At 38.0% G+C, this 17,439-nt stretch overlaps 1 protein-coding gene across 1 annotated transcript in view; it reads right to left on the minus strand.

Annotated features, from left to right (window-relative positions):
- The window catches only part of PLPP5 (phospholipid phosphatase 5), a 478,158-nt gene that overhangs the window by 83,621 nt on the left and 377,098 nt on the right, over positions 1-17,439 (minus strand). Inside the window, exons 4-5 of the mRNA XM_053718033.1 lie at positions 13,585-13,709; positions 12,422-12,592 (exon numbers count right to left, since the gene is read on the minus strand). Of these exons, the coding sequence (XP_053574008.1) occupies positions 12,422-12,592; positions 13,585-13,709 (296 nt within the window). The remainder of the gene's footprint in view (positions 1-12,421; positions 12,593-13,584; positions 13,710-17,439) is intronic.

Genomic DNA, 17,439 nt, shown 5'->3' on the forward strand with positions numbered 1-17,439 from the left:
CCAAATGTCTGACATGTGTTTGTGATTTTTTTTCACATTTAACATATTTTCTTTGCCTATCGTCTTTTTTGGGGGTCTTTTAACATACCCCAATTTATTTGTTTTCCATAAATGTGATTATATTTAAAAAGTTGACCCCCCAAGGTATTATACATGGAGTGGTTTGATGACTTTGATGCAACCGTTTTAGCCCAAAAAATTGGAGAAAGTATATGGTGGTAATTTTTCAATTTTCATTGTTACAGACACATTGCTTTTTTACTATGATTTAGGAGAGACTGTTGTAAGTTATTGCAAAAGAATACTTCAGGTTGTTTTCTGCAAGGCACCCTGAGTACACCTATGCCCCCCATGCATAGGTTTGCCAGGATTTTGGGAAGGTTATGTTACATGATTTTAGTTATTAAAAATGAGAGTATTTCTTCTGATAGGCCTATCTTTAGTTTGGGGCCTATCACATACCCCACTTTTATTTATTGCATTCAAAGTGTATATTTTTTAAATGTTGACACCCCAAGGTATTGTATATGGTGTGCTTTGATGCCTTTGAAGCAACCGTTTTAGCCCAAAAAATTGGAGAAAGTATATGGTGGTAATTTTTAAATTTTCATTTTTACAGACACATTGCTTTTTGACTATGATTTAGGAGAGATTGTTGTAAGTTATTGCAAAAGAATACTTCAGGTTGTTTTCTGCAAGGCACCCTGAGTACACCTATGCCCCCCATGCATAGGTTTGCCAGGATTTTGGGAAGGTTATGTTACAATTTTATGACTTGTGATTTTAGTTATTAAAAATGAGAGTATTTCTTCTGATAGGCCTATCTTTAGTTTGGGGCCTATCGCATACCCCACTTTTATTTATTGCATTCAAAGTGTATATTTTTTAAATGTTGACACCCCAAGGTATTGTATATGGTGTGCTTTGATGCCTTTGAAGCAACCGTTTTAGCCCAAAAAATTGGAGAAAGTATATGGTGGTAATTTTTCAATTTTCATTTTTACAGACACATTGCTTTTTGACTATGATTTAGGAGAGATTGTTGTAAGTTATTGCAAAAGAATACTTCAGGTTGTTTTCTGCAAGGCACCCTGAGTACACCTATGCCCCCCATGCATAGGTTTGCCAGGATTTTGGGAAGGTTATGTTACAATTTTATGACTTGTGATTTTAGTTATTAAAAATGAGAGTATTTCTTCTGATAGGCCTATCTTTAGTTTGGGGCCTATCGCATACCCCACTTTTATTTATTGCATTCAAAGTGTATATTTTTTAAATGTTGACACCCCAAGGTATTGTATATGGTGTGCTTTGATGCCTTTGAAGCAACTGTTTTAGCCCAAAAAATTGGAGAAAGTGTATGGTGGTAATTTTTCAATTTTCATTTTTACAGACACATTGCTTTTTGACTATAATTTAGGAGAGACTGTTGTAAGTTATTACAAAAACATACTTCAGGTTGTTTTCTGCAAGGCACCCTGAGAACACCTATGTCCCCCATGCATAGGTTTGACAGGGGTTTTGGTTAAAAAAAAACAGGCCCAATTTTAGAAAAAAATAGAGTAGTGAAATGTAAAAATCTGGCACAGTAAAAGTAAAAAAAACAAAAAAACATCTAACTGTAAACATAACCAAAAAATATATATATATATATATATGTAACAGCAAATGTATTTATTTTTTTAAAAATTGACCATTGTATGGTACCGCTTGAAGCAGTCCCCAATGCAGAGTGCAGGCTGTCCAGGGCAATCAGGACAGTAATATATGGTGTCCCTTCTCTTCCCCCTCTTGGTACAGACTCTGCATTTTTTTTGTGGTTTCTGCTTTGTGGCAGTAGGGGGGATTTTAAAAATAAAATGGGTAGCCCCAACTCTGCTCTCTCCCATCACCGCCCGGGGAGCAGGTGCATCATGGTACAAAATCCCCGTAATAATCTGGAGCTGAAACTGTAAAAAAGTCTTTTTAACTCTGGGGTTTGCTTTTTTGAACAACAAAAAAGCGTTGTGGGTTGCAATCTGCATTAGGTAAATTGCAACCTTTTTGTACCAGGCCCTTGTCTTCCGCATAATTAGGTAGGGCTGCAGCAGCTGATCAGCCAGATCAACCCCACCCATATGCCGGTTATAAGACTTGATGCACACTGGCTTCCTTATGATCTCAGCTCTGCCACGTACAGAAACCGCCACCGTCCTCTCTGTGTGGATGGTGGTAAGAAGGTATACATCCTTCTTGTCTCTGTACTTCAGTGCCAACAGCTCCTCTTGGCGCAGAGCTGAGGTCTCCCCCCTTCGTAGCCGGGTGCGAACAAGCTGTCCTGGGAAACCTGCGCGGTTCTTTTTAATTGTACCGCAAGCTACTGTATCAAAGCAATACAGTAGCTTGAAAAAAAGGACACTTGTATAAAAATTGTCTAAGTACAAGTGATACCCTTTGTTCATTAGGGGTAATATCAGGTCCCAGACAATCTTGCCAGTGGTTCCCATATGTTCTGGGCAACCTGGAGGGTCAAGGTGGCTATCCTTTCCCTCATACACCCGGAAGGCCTGAGTATACCCAGTCTCGCTGTCACAGAGCTTATACACCTTTACCCCATATCTGGAGCGTTTGGAAGGAATATACTGCTTGAATCCCAGCCTTCCCTTATACTTCATTAGGGATTCATCAACGCATATATTCCTTCCAGGTGTATAAGCCTCTGCAAACCTGGCAGAAAAGTGGGTTATCAGGGGGCGGATTTTATACAGCCTGTCAAATTGGGGATGCTCCCTAGGGGGGCACAGGCTGTTGTCGCTGAAGTGCATGAAATGCAGAATCATTTCATACCTCTTCCTCGACATAGTCTGGGAGAAAATGGGGGTAGAGCAGATGGGGCTAGTACTCCAGTAGGAGCGAATGGAGGGTTTCTTTATGATGCCCATCAGCATAGTCAATGCCCAGAATTTTTTGAATTCTGGCACATTGATGGGGGCCCATTGCTGCTTTGCCAAATATGTTCCAGGCTTTGCAGCACGGAACTGATGGGCATATAAATTAGTTTGGGCGACAATGTTACCCAATATATCATCGCCCAGAAACACTTCCAGAAACTGCTGGGGGCTAAAACCTGCCACATCTATATTTATGCCAGCATTTGCTGTGAAGGGTGGGATATCTGGCCTCTGGAGATGAGGCGTTACCCACTCTTCAGCAGCAATGGCAGCAACACGCCTCCTTCTGGCAGGGGGGCTAGCAGGGGGGCTGGCAGGGGGGCTAGCAGCCACAGATACATCACTATCAGTTGAGACTGCATCTAGTGATGTATCTGAGCACATGGCAGGGTCAAAATTGGGGTCTGAGTCAGAAATAGAGGCATCTGACTCTGACGCAAGGATGGCATACGCCTCCTCAGCACTATATCTTTTCTGTGACATTTTTGTATCTGTCACAGAAAACAATTACTAAAAAAAATTAAATTAACTAAATTAATTAACTAAATTAACTAGCAAAAAAGTACAGCTATGCTACTGCCAGTGATTTATAGCGATCACTGGCAAGCTAGAGGTTAATGGCTCTGAAAATTAAATTAAATTAACTAAATGTTTCTGAAAAGAGCCTTTGGGTTTTTAAAAAATTACAACAACAAAATTAACCCCTAAAAAAATGCACAGACAGCAAAAAAGTACAGCTATGCAACTGCCAGTGATTTATAGCGATCACTGGCAAGCTAGGGGTTAATGGCTCTGAAAATTAAATTAAATTAACTAAATTAATTAACTAAATTAACTAGCAAAAAAGTACAGCTATGCTACTGCCAGTGATTTATAGCGATCACTGGCAAGCTAGGGGTTAATGGCTCTGAAAATTAAATTAAATTAACTAAATGTTTCTGAAAAGAGCCTTTGGGTTTTTAAAAAATTACAACAAAATTAACCCCTAAAAAAAATGCACAGACAGCAAAAAAGTACAGCTATGCAACTGCCAGTGATTTATAGCGATCACTGGCAAGCTAGGGGTTAATGGCTCTGAAAATTAAATTAAATTAACTAAATTAATTAACTAAATTAACTAGCAAAAAAGTACAGCTATGCTACTGCCAGTGATTTATAGCGATCACTGGCAAGCTAGGGGTTAATGGCTCTGAAAATTAAATTAAATTAACTAAATGTTTCTGAAAAGAGCCTTTGGGTTTTTAAAAAATTACAACAACAAAATTAACCCCTAAAAAAATGCACAGACAGCAAAAAAGTACAGCTATGCAACTGCCAGTGATTTATAGCGATCACTGGCAAGCTAGGGGTTAATGGCTCTGAAAATTAAATTAAATTAACTAAATGTTTCTGAAAAGAGCCTTTGGGTTTTTAAAAAATTACAACAACAAAATTAACCCCTAAAAAAATGCACACACAGCAAAAAAGTACAGCTATGCAACTGCCAGTTATTTATAGCGATCACTGGCAAGCTAGGGGTTAATGGCTCTGAAAATTAAATTAAATTAACTAAATGTTTCTGAAAAGAGCCTTTGGGTTTTTAAAAAATTACAACAACAAAATTAACCCCTAAAAAAATGCACAGACAGCAAAATGCAGCAAAAAAAAAAAGGTGCACCTATGCTACTGCCAGTGATATATAGTGATCACTGGCAAGCTAGGGGTTAATGGCTCTGACAATTAAATTAAATTAACTAAATGTTTCTGAAAAGAGCCTTTGGGTTTTTAAAAAATTACAACAACAAAATTAACCCCTAAAAAAATGCACAGACAGCAAAATGCAGCAAAAAAAAAGTGCACCTATGTTACTGCCAGTGATATATAGTGATCACTGGCAAGCTATGGGTTAATGGCTCTGAAAAGAGCCTTTGGTTCTATATTTTTTAACAAATAAAAGAAATAAATCTCTCTCTCTGCTAAATACAGGTCTCTCTCTCTCTCTCCAACAAAATGGCAAGTGAGGAGAGGGAGGTAGATCCACACTGATCATAGTCAATATTTACAAATATTGACATGATCAGACAAATGGGGTATTTTATTATTTTATTTTTTTTTAGGGTGGGAGGCTCAGATTGGGTGACCCTAGCTTGCCCCTATGATGATGCAGGCTAGGGACACCCCAAGAGGCCCCATGATGCACTGGGCATCGCCATCTTGGATGCCTAGTGAAGGGGGAGGGGGGGCTATTTAGGGCTTTTTTTATATTTTAAACGTTTTTTTTTTTACCTTCATTTTATAACTAACTAAGTGCCTCGACCCACCGAGGCACTTAGCACACAAGCAGAGCATCGGAAGCGTGTCCGATCGCTTCTGATGCTCTGAAACACTGCCGGGCTCCACGTGGAGCGAAACCGGAAGTGATCACTCGTGGGGGAGTGATCAATCCGGTCCCGGCACTCGGGAACAGTATTGCAGGATGCCTAGACATCAAGGCAAGCCTGCAATACTGTTAGAGCAGCTGGAAGCGATTTCGATCGCTTCCAGTGCTCTGTTAAACCGACGACGTATGCCATACGTCCTCGGTTGTTAAGTGCTTTTTTTTTGAGGACGTATGGCATACGTCGTCGGTCTTTAAGGGGTTAAAGTATGCAAAGAAGACCAATTAGCTGCCTTGCAAATTTGGTCAACTGAAGCCTCATTCTTGAAAACCCATTAAGTGGCAACTGACCTAGTAGAATAAGCTTTAATCCATTGCTGTGGAGGCTTTCCCTGCCTCCAAGTAAGCCTTGTGAATCCACCAAGAAACTTTCTGTCCTTTTCTAGCACCATAAAAGTAAAGAAACAAACTAGAAGTCTGTTCCTGTTTCTAGTACTCTTAGCCAGAGTGCCCCATTAACCTTGGGAACAGTTTCCCGCAATTCAACATTAGCAACAAGGATATAACTTTTAAACTCTGCAAAAGGATTAAATGAATTAACTGGCTTAGACCATTCCCAATAAACCATGTCAGAGACAGCATCAGGGATAGGAAATATCTTAAGGAGCTTAACAACAGTATTAAAATCTGAATTAAAATTATTACAAGGCTTATCCTCAGAAACTTTAGAATCTTTAAGCCCTAAAGTAAGTGATAAAACAGTAGCATTCTCCTCCAATGAACAAACAGAAGGAGCAATAAAAACTATGGAAGCAGCATTAGGTTGGTCTGGTCTGAATACGTTAATATTTTTAAACATGAGTCACATATATAAGCTGGAGGAGGTACCTCAGCTACATTACAATAAACACACTTAATCTTTGTAGGAATTTGTTCTGGAGACTCGGGTTGTAACCCCTTAAAAAGCTCTTGAAGAATGGGGGGGGAGGGGGTAAGTTTTTCCCATTCTTCAAGAGCTTTTAAAGGGGTTAGAACCTGAGTCTCCTGAACAAATTCCTACAAAGATTAGCTTTAAGAAACTTAAAGGTACAATGCGAGCTAAGCCAAACTGCAAAACAAACAGGAGACATATACTTATCATTAGCTTCAGATGTGAACTTTCACATCTGAAGCTAATGATCAGCAGTGTGAAATAACATGCCCAAAGAAACTGACAGTTATAAGGGAATTTAACATGCCTAAACCCGACGAGCGCAAGACCTAGAACGTACGTGTGCTAACCCAACATGTGTAATCCAGCGGAAGTGAGGAAAAAAAATAGTAACAGACCTAAAAAGATGTGTGCGCTATCCCGAAGGACGACTCACAACATTTTAACTAAGCATGCCAAAAACCTGACTTGCGCAAAACAATGTAAAGATTGTAAAGAATGTAAAGATTCTGTCCCATAGCCATATATATTAATATATATATATATATATATACACATATATAAACCATAAATGCACAAAACAAGGCTATTAGAGTGTCTAAATGTTAAAAAATTATACTTACAACCATTAATGGAGGGTCTGTGACAGATTTCCCATGAGCAGAAAAAGGTGCCAGAAACCATACCCCCTCTGACAAGTACTGTAGGCTAAGAACCCCTCTCTCTAAAGAATCAAATGCACATCTTTATTATTCAACCACCTCCAGCGGAGGCAAAGTAAAGACTGAGGTACATGTGAAGTGGGAGGTGTTTTATAATGCTCTTGGGGTTTGGAAATCTTTTGACTCCTCCTAGTAGTAAGGAAGAGTAATTTCCAGGAGTAATGGGTCGTGTACCATCACCACTTGCATGAAAGAAACATTCTTTTAAATCTTTGAGCAGGATTAAAAGGGATGCTAGGTTTAGACCAGTCTTCATAAATTTACTCATAGATAGCATTAGGAACTGGAAATACTTCAGACTTAACAGAAGGTTTAAAAATTAAATCCAGCAGTTTAGCAGACTTATCCTCAGCAAGTTTTGAATCCTGAACACCTAAATTACATAACACCTCTTAAAAGAGAACAAAGATGTTCAAGCTTAAACAAAAAAAGAGAAAGATTTACGGCTAGATTTAGAGTTTTGCATTAGCCGTCAAAAGCAGCATTAAGGGGTCCTAACGCTGCTTTTTATCTAACGCTGGTATTTAGAGTCAGGTCTACCGCTCACTTTCTTTCCGCAACTCCAGGCTACCGCAGATCCCCTTACGTCAATTGCGTATCCTATCTTTTCTATGGGATTTGCCTAACGCTGGTATTTGGAGTCTTGGAAGAAGTAAGCGGTAGACCCTCTACCGACAAGACTCCAGCCGCAAAAAAAAGTCAGTAGTTAAGAGCTTTATGGGCTGATGCCGGAACATAAAGCTCTTAACTACTGTGCTACAAAGTACACTAACACGCATAAACTACCTAACCATCTAATAAAAATTTTTAACCCCTAATCTGCCGACCGGACACCGCCGCCAGCTACATTATAGCTATGAATCCCTAATCTGCTGCCCCTAACATCGCCAACACTTATATTATATTTATTACCCCCTAATCTGCCCCCCCAATGTTGCCGCCACCTACCTACACTTATTAACCCCTAATCTGCCGACTGGACCTCGCCGCCACTATAATAAATGTATTAACCCCTAAACCGCCGCACTCCCGCCTTGCAAACACTATAATAAATTTTATTAACCCCTAATCTGCCCTCCCTAACATCGCCGCCACCTACCTACAATTATTAACCCCTAATCTCCCGCCCGCAACGTCGCCGCTACTATAATAAAGATATTAACCCCTAAACCTAACCCTAACACCCCCCTAAGTTTAATATAATTTTATTTAAACGAAATAATATTCCTATAATTAAATAAATTATTCCTATTTAAAAAGAAATACCTATAAAATAAACCATATTACATTGTAGCTATTTTAGGATTTGTATTTATTTTACAGGCAACTTTGTATTTATTTTAACTAGGTACAATAGCTATTAAATAGTTAATAACTATTTAATAGCTACCTAGTTAAAATAAGTACAATATTACCTGTAAAATAAATCCTAACCTAAGTTACAAATACACCTAACACTACACTACCATTAAATTAATTAAATAAATTAACTACAATTAGCTAAACTAAAATACAATTAAATAAACTAATCTATAATACAAAAAAACAAACACTAAATTACAAAAAATAATAAAAAATTACAAGAAGTTTAAACTAATTACACCTAATCTAAGCCCCCTAATAAAATAAAAAATCCCCCCAAAATAAAAAAATGCCCTACCCTATTCTAAATTACAAAAGAAATCAGCTCTTTTACCAGCCCTTAAAAGGGCTTTTTGCGGGGCATTGCCCCAAAGTAATCAGCTCTTTTACCTGTAAACAAAATACAACCCCCCCAACATTAAAGCCCACCACCCACATACCCTACTCTCTAACCCACCCAAACTCCCCTTAAAAAAACCTAATGCTAACCCCCTGAAGATCTCCCTACCTTGAGTCGTCTTCACTCAGCCGAGCCGAATTCTTCATCCAAGGTACGCAGAGGAGGTCCTTCATCTGGTAGAAGTCTTCATCCAGGCGGCGTCTTCAATCTTCATCCATCCGGAGCGGAGCCATCTTTCAAAGAGCCGACGCGGAGCCATCCTCTTCATCCGGAGTCTTCTTACACAATGATGGTACCTTTAAGTGACGTCATCCAAGATGGCGTCCCTTCAATTCTGATTGGCTGATAGGATTCTATCAGCCAATCGGATTTAAGGTAGGAAAAATCTGATTGGCTGATGCAATCAGCCAATCAGATTGAATTTCAATCAGATTGGTTGATCCAATCAGCCAATCGTAGTGAGCTTGCATTCTATTGGCTGTTCCAACTTCTACCGGATGAAGGACTCTGTGCACCTTGGATGAAGAATTCGGCTCGGCTGAGTGAAGAAGACTCAAGGTAGGGAGATCTTCAGGGGGTTAGTGTTAGGTTTTTTTAAGGGGGGTTTGGCAGGGCTAGAGTAGGAGTATGTGGGTGGTGGGTTTTTGTAATTTAGAATAGGGTAGGGCATTTTTTTTATTTTGGGGGGATTTTTTATTTTATTAGGGGGCTTAGATTAGGTGTAATTAGTTTAAACTTCTTGTAATTTTTTATTATTTTTTGTAATTTAGTGTTTGTATTTGTATTATAGATTAGTTTAATTGTATTTTAGTTTAGCTAATTGTAGTTAATTTATTTAATTAATTTAATGATAGTGTAGTGTTTAGTGTTTTATTAGGGGGCTTAGATTAGGTGTAATTAGTTTAAACTTCTTGTAATTTTTTATGTTCTGTAATTTAGTGGGGGTTTTTTTGTACTTTTGTTTATTTTATTGTATTTAATGTTAGGTAATTGTAGTTAATTAATTTAATTTATTTAATGATAGTGTAGTGTTAGGTGTAATTGTAACTTAGGTTAGGATTTATTTTACAGGTAATTTTGTACTTATTTTAACTAGGTAGCTATTAAATAGTTATTAACTATTTAATAGCTATTGTACCTAGTTAAAATAAATACAACGTTGCCTGTAAAATAAAAATAAATCCTAAAATAGCTACAATGTAACTATTAGTTATATTGTAGCTATATTAGGGTTTATTTTATAGGTAAGTATTTAGTTTTAAATAGGAATAATTTATTTAATTATAGGAATATTATTTTGTTTAAATAAAATTATATTTAATTTAGGGGGGTGTTAGGGTTAGAGTTAGGTTTAGGGGTTAATAACTTACAGTATTATATACACAGTATATTACAGTATATTACAGTAGCGGCGATGTTGCGGGGGGGGGGGGAGATTAGGGGTTAATAATTGTAGGTAGGTGGCGGCGATGTTAGGGAGGGTAGATTAGGGGTTAATACAATTTATTATAGTGTTTTTGAGGCGGGAGTGCGGCGGTTTAGGGGTTAATACATTTATTAATACATTTATTATAGTGGCGGCAAGATCCGGTTGGCAGATTAGGGGTTAATAAGTGTAGGTAGGTGGCGGCGACGTTGGGGGGGGGCAGATTAGTGGGTAATAAATATAATATAGGTGTCGGCGATGTTAGGGGCAGCAGATTAGGGGTTCATAGGGATAATGTAGGTTGCGGCGGTGTCCGGAGAGGCAGATTAGGGGTTAATAATATAATGCAGGTGTCAGCAATAGCGGGGGCGACAGATTAGGGGTTAATAGACTCAGGGTTCATGTTAGGGTGTTAAGTGCAGACTTAGAGAGTGTTTCCCCATAGGAAACAATGTGGCTGCGCTAGGAGCTGAACGCTACTTTTTTGCAGGTGTTAGGTTTTTTGCAGCCAGCTTAGCCCCATTGTTTCCTATGGGGATATCGTGCACGAGCACGTTTTTCCAGCTCACCGCTACCGTAGGCAACGCTGGTATTGAGGGTTGAAGTGGAGCTAAATTATGCTCAACGCTCCCTTTTCTGAGCCTAACGCAGCCACTCAGACAACTCTAAATACTAGCGTTGTCTTAAGGGTGCGCTGGAAAAAAAAGCAGCGTTAGCTACGTGGGTCTTTACTGACAAAACTCTAAATCTAGCCGTTAGTTTCTTGATCAGAGACTGACTCTTGATCATCTGAAAACACTTGACCCTCAGTGAATAAATCAGGAGAACCAGGGCCTGGAACATTTAGTTTAACAGATTTAGACTTACTTAAACATTCAACATTCCCCAGTTTTGCATAACCAACACAGTTATAATAAAACAATTTTTACCTCTGTGATTATCTTGTATCTAAAATGCAAGTCTGTCAGTTCTTTTGACAGACTTGCATTTTAGCCAACCAGTGCTCACCCCTAGGTAACTTCACGTGCGTGAGCTCATTGTTATCTATATGAAACATATGAACTAACTCCCTCTAGTGGTGACAAACTGTTAAAATGCTTTCAGATTAGAGGCGGCCTTCTAGGTCTAAGAAATTAACATATAAACCTCCTAGGTTTAGCTTTTAACTAAGAATACCAAGAGAACAAAGCAAAATTGGTGATAAAAGTAAATTGGAAAGTTGTTTAAAATTACATTACATGCCCTATTTGAATCATGAAAGTTTTTTTTGGACTTGACTGTCCCTTTAAATCAGATAAGATAGTAGAGGGATCATCAGAAACCCTATTCTTACACTTACTTGGAAGGGGCATGGCAGCTAACATCTTAGATATAGTCAAGCATACAAAATCTTTAAATCCTGGAGCAAAATTTGAAGAACTCCCCTGTTTAGAACAAACAGGGGAGTTTCTAATGACAGATACACTTAGAAGCAAGAGCAGCCTCAGACTGATCAGAATGCATAGGAAGATCTGTACATGATTTGCAAAGCTAAACAGGGGGTATTATATTGACTTAATAATAGTAGGATAGGATAGATACCCTTAGAAGCAAGAGCAGCCTCAGACTGATCCAAATACATAAGAAGATCTGTACATGATTTGCAAAGCTGAACAGGGGACAGCTGACTTAATATTAGTGTTCCAAGGATCTAGCTTCTGATGTACTAGTATTAACAGAAGAGGGGACAGGGTTAGTATGCTCCATAATGAAAAAAGAGATTAACAGACAGGAAATTAATAAATCATAATACAGACAATAATTTAAACATAACAATAAAGGCAGGGTAAATAAAGTAACCTTACACCCAAATAAAGCAGCTCTTGGAAGAAATTAATTCTTACCCCCTAATAAGAGGCAAGCTTCAGTAGCGTTAATAATCCATATAGCATAGAAGTGTGAAATAACACGCCCAAAAGACTAAGCATGTAAAAATGTGCGATTAAAGCCCGACACCTAAATGCAATGTGCACAATTAAGCTAACGCGAGAAAAAAAAATCAAAGCTAAATCAAGCCGACACATGAAAAAAATTGGTGCGTGCAAAGAAATTGGTACGAGTGAAAAAAATAATAAAACACACCTCAAGGCCGACATAGGGTGAAATAAGGTACTTATATTCCCAAGCCTAAAATGCCAGACATAAAAGTTCCCAGGCTATGATATACCTATAAAAGAGTACCTACTAATATTTGACTTTCCATAAACATAAACAAAAAACTAAATTGATATAATAGAACTTTTTTATTTTCTCACCTTGCCAGTGATGCTTGTAATCACAGGTGCGGGAAACAGCGATGGATATTGCACAAAGTAAGGGGGCCAAAAAGGTACACATTCTCCAAGAGTGTCCTCGTCCACTTGGAGAAAAACAGTGAAGCTTTCCAGCAATGTACAGAGCTGTGAAACCAAGCCCTGCAAAGGCAACTAAGGAGATATCAAAAGAGGACAAGGTGTCACAAATATAACCTTCTCCCAGCTGATGAGTGGCAAAAACCACAAAACAGTCTGCCCTGGGATGGTTATGAATCACTGCACTAACCCTAGCTAAGTTTATAAGCTGTGTGAACAGCGATACTTTGGCGTAAAGGGAACCTGCTGAAAAGCAGACTGAAGTAAAAAGGTGTGTTATTGTGTACTTAATTTGCATATCTTACCCAGAATCCTTTGCTGCATTGGAAACAATGTAATTCAGAGGCTTTATGTGGGAAAACAAGCCTCTGGGCCTGTCTAGATTTGTTAATGAACTAAACAATGAGTTATTTTTTCTATATTTTGTGCGTAGTAGAGGATTTTAAACTCGCCTTTTATCTCCCCCTAATTTAAAATGTTGTTGTATTCTGCCCAGAATCAACTTCACCCAGCAGTGATTCTAACCTTCTCCCTGCTGATGAGTGGCAAAAACCACAAAACAGTCTGTCCTGGGATGGTTATGAATCACTGCACTAACCCTAGCTAAGTTTATAAGCTGTGTGAACAGCGATACTTTGGCGTAAAGGGAACCTGCTGAAAAGCAGACTGAAGTAAAAAGGTGTGTCATTGTGTACTTAATTTGCATATCTTACCCAGAATCCTTTGCTGCAATGGAAACCGTGTAATTCAGAGGTTTTCTGTGGGAAAACAAGCCTCTGGGCCTGTCTAGATTTGTTAATGAACTACACGAGTTATTTTTTCTATATTTTGTGCGTTGTTGAGGATTTTAAACTCGCCTTTTATCTCCCCCTAATTTAAAATGTTGTTTTATATATATATATATATATATATATATATATATATATATATAAAAATATATACATGCAGTATATATATATATATATATATATATATATATATATATATATATATTGTATTTGTAATAAGTAACAAATAGGATGTTAGTAAGTTTTGGCAGTTTAAAAAAAACAAACAAAAAAACTCACATGATGAGTGGCCACTAGGAAAACTCTTCCTCCCCTCAATAACTAACTTAAGATCACCAGAACATTCCAAATCAGGAGAATCCTTGCCATCAGGGAAACAGCGGGAAAAAAAATCAGGCCGAGGTCTATATGGAAAAGAAAAACATAAAACACTTTTCAATATAATTTCTCTTTTTATTCATTATTAACAAGTAGCATTATTACCAAGTCTGTTGCTAAATAACGTAATTTATACTTACCTGATAAATTTCTTTCTTTCATGATGGTAAGAGTCCACAATCTATTATTCCTGGGAATTACCTTCCCTACCACTAGGAGGAGACAGAGATTCCCAAACCCCTTAGGGTTTGGGACTAACTACCTCAATGGTAGTTAGTCTGACGTACAGCCAAGCAAAAAGAGGTAGGAAAAGAAAAAAAAAGCAAAGAAAAATAGGAGCTGGAAAAAAAGATGTGCTATAAAAGAGAAAACTATCACCAACTACGACCAAAAAGATAAAACAGGGTGGGGTCTTGTGGACTCTTACCAACAAGCCTTAATTATGTTGTCTTTCATAAAGGTCCACGATTTAATACTCCTAGGAACCAATATCAAAGCCGTGGAGAGTCCACAAGCAATGAAAAAAAATAGGGCGGGATAAAAACAAAACAAAACAATTTCATAAGAGAAAAATAATTTATGTAAGAACTTACCTGATAAATTAATTTACTTCATGGTGTCGAGAGTCCACAAGCTGTTACGTATGGGATATACATTCCTACCAGGAGGAGGGAAATTTTACCAAACCTAAAAAGCCTATACATACCCAATACATACCCAAATATAAACAGCTATTTTCGCTGAAAAATGTAATCAAAAAAGTAATACTCTTTTTAAAAGCAAAGAAACTCAAATTATTGGCACTAGAACCAAACTGAGAAAGTTGCCTGAAGAACCTTTCTACCAAAAGCTGCTACTGAAGACGCAAAAACATCAAAATTATTAAATTTAGTAAGTATATGCAAAGAAGTGGCCACTTTGCAAATTTGATAAACTGAAGCTTCATTCTTGAAAGCCGAAGATGTGGCAACCAATCTTGTAGAATGAGCTGTAATTCTCTGAGGCGGAGACTTGCCCGCCTCCAAATAAATTTTGTGAATCAAAAGTTTTAACCAAGAGGCTAAAGAAATGGTAGAGGCTTTCTGACCTTTCCTAGAACCAGAAAAAAAGAACAAACAAACTAGAAGTCTGTCTGAAATCTTTGGTAGCGCCCAAATAATATTTCAAAGCTCTAACAACATCCAAAGATTGCAAGGATTTTTGAGATTAGGACACAAGATAGGCACGATAATTTTAATATTTTAATATTAATGTTGTTAGAATTAACAACCTTAGGTAAAAATTTGAATGAAGTCGGGGGGCGGAGTCAGCTGCAGCCAAGATGGCAGCTTAAGTCCGGATCTCCGGCTAGGGGAACATCTATCTCTGCTAATGCAACCACTTCGGCAAATGCAAATATCAAATGCACCAATTATAGTTGGGATTAGCTGCCACATCGTCAGGAACCCAGAGAAAGTGTTGCTGGGCCCATCGCTATATTCTGCAGTGACCCGGAGCAACGATCCTTTGGCACACGTGGGGGACGCCCTCATCGGATAGCACCACGCACTGACTCTCCACGACGGCTCCTTAATAAGGTGACAAAAAAGTCGCAGCCCTAACCTAGATCCGGATTGCACGGATCAGCTAACTACCTCCACCATCAAGGGATTGATTCAGCCCGGATCCTAAAACGGCCTAGAAAAAGGAAACAACAGGGCTTCAACAGCACACAGCAACACTCTCCTACCTGGTGAGCAGAAATCTATCACTTTAAATAATATATCAAGCTATTAAATCTTTGTGTATATCGTGTACACAAAAGATTAACATTATAAGTGAATTTAATAAAAATCAGAGCAAGACCACTGCTTTTATCAATATTTCCTTAGTAGCTCTGTGTGAACAGCAAATTATCACTACAATATAATAATCTGCTAGATCATCTTATCACGGTATCTATAAAAAAAAAAGTTAAGCCAGTTAAAACTACTAAACCACCACCAACATCTAAAAGGAATACTGTGAGCTCATATTTTTTTTTTTAAAATATTTATTTATATCAAAGACATAGGAATTTACTACAATAACAATTGTTATCCCATTTAACCAGTAGGTGTCACATTATATCAGATGAGCAACGAAAAAGAAAATACAAACATAGTTAATTAACAACAGTGAATGCAAATATACAAATGGATAAATAAGTGGGTAAATATTTAAAAGGCCCGTACATCAATTCAAGTCATTCCAAAATCTTTAAGTCGGGCATATACATGCATAAAAAAAAGTGCATATAGTGAACACATAACTTTTATCAGTGGGTTATTTCCTACATCTTTGTTGTTTTCTTCTATATCACCCCCCCCCACAAACAGCTGCAACCATTGGACAATTAGACAAAACCAGACAAACAAGAGCAAAACAAAACAATGCAGAACAAAACAATGCAAAACAAAACAATGCAAAACAAAACAGTGTAAAACAAGACAATGCGAAGAAAGAGAAAAAAAACAATGCAAAACAAAATTAAAAACAAAACAAAACATGACAAAAAGAAAAAGGAGAGAAAAAAAAAAAGGCACCTGAATTTCTCCTCCCCCTCTCTCCCCCCCCTCCTCCCCCGACAGATACTCAGTCACTGGTCTCCGCCCATTCTACGGGAAAATGGCCTGCTAATATGTTCATCTGGACAAATTCCAGATTTCTAAATGGCTTAATAAGCTTTTTTTGCTGTAAGAGAGGTAGAGATCTAACAAAAATCTCCCATTTTTTAAAGAATCCCGCTACATGTTTTTCTTGTGGGTATGGTACATTAAACTGCTCTGTTATGAGTTGGCTACTCAATGCCTTTTTAAATTGCGCCATTGTAGGTGCAACGGATGCTTTCCATGTTTTAAAAATTAGATTATGTAACATAGTAACATAGTAACATAGTAGATAAGGTTGAAAAAAGACTGAAGTCCATCGAGTTCAACCTATATTACATTACCTAGATTATGTGCTGATAATATAATGGTATTTATTAGGTTATAGTTCTTAACTCTACCCTGAAATTTGACCAGAAAGAAAACCTCTATTGGGGTTATTTTATGATCCAATTTCAGGACCCTCATCATCCAAAATATAATTTTCCCCCAGTATTGCCTTACTTTGGGGCAGCTCCATAAACAGTGGAAGATATCAGCCTCTGAAGATAGACATCTAGAGCAGGTAACTCTTGTTCTGTACCATTTAGATAAAACCTTAGGGGTAAGGTACCTCGGCAACCCAATCTTCATCTGTGATTCCCTCCATGATGTCGGGACCCAGCCCTGTTGGATTATTTTAAAGCTCCCCACAATGGTCTGCTCATTTATATCTGGAAAATAACTACTCCACCTGACTACCATCTCACTCACTTGTAGATTGGAAACTTTCTGATTTAAAAGTAGGTACAAAGGGGAAACTGCGTATATGCCTGCCGCATAAGCGGATATCAAAGCCTGCAGGTCGCCCATGGACCAATTATTTCCATATTTCCTACAAAGTTCCTGAAGAAAGTGTCTAACTTGGAGGTAGGCGTAGAACTCGCGCGCACCTAGGTCAAATCTCGTTGCAATTTCTTGAAATAGTAATGAGTGACCCCCTATATCTCGTATTTGCCCCACTGTTTGGAGGCCTTTAGACTCCCACTCCTTAAATATCTGATTAGAGAGACCTGGACCAAACTCAGGGTTACCAGCAATAGGTAGGTATTGGGAAACGTAGGGCGAATTACCTGCTTCAACGCATAGT

The sequence above is a fragment of the Bombina bombina genome, chromosome 6 (assembly GCF_027579735.1).
Source record: "Bombina bombina isolate aBomBom1 chromosome 6, aBomBom1.pri, whole genome shotgun sequence".
NCBI lineage: Eukaryota > Metazoa > Chordata > Amphibia > Anura > Bombinatoridae > Bombina > Bombina bombina.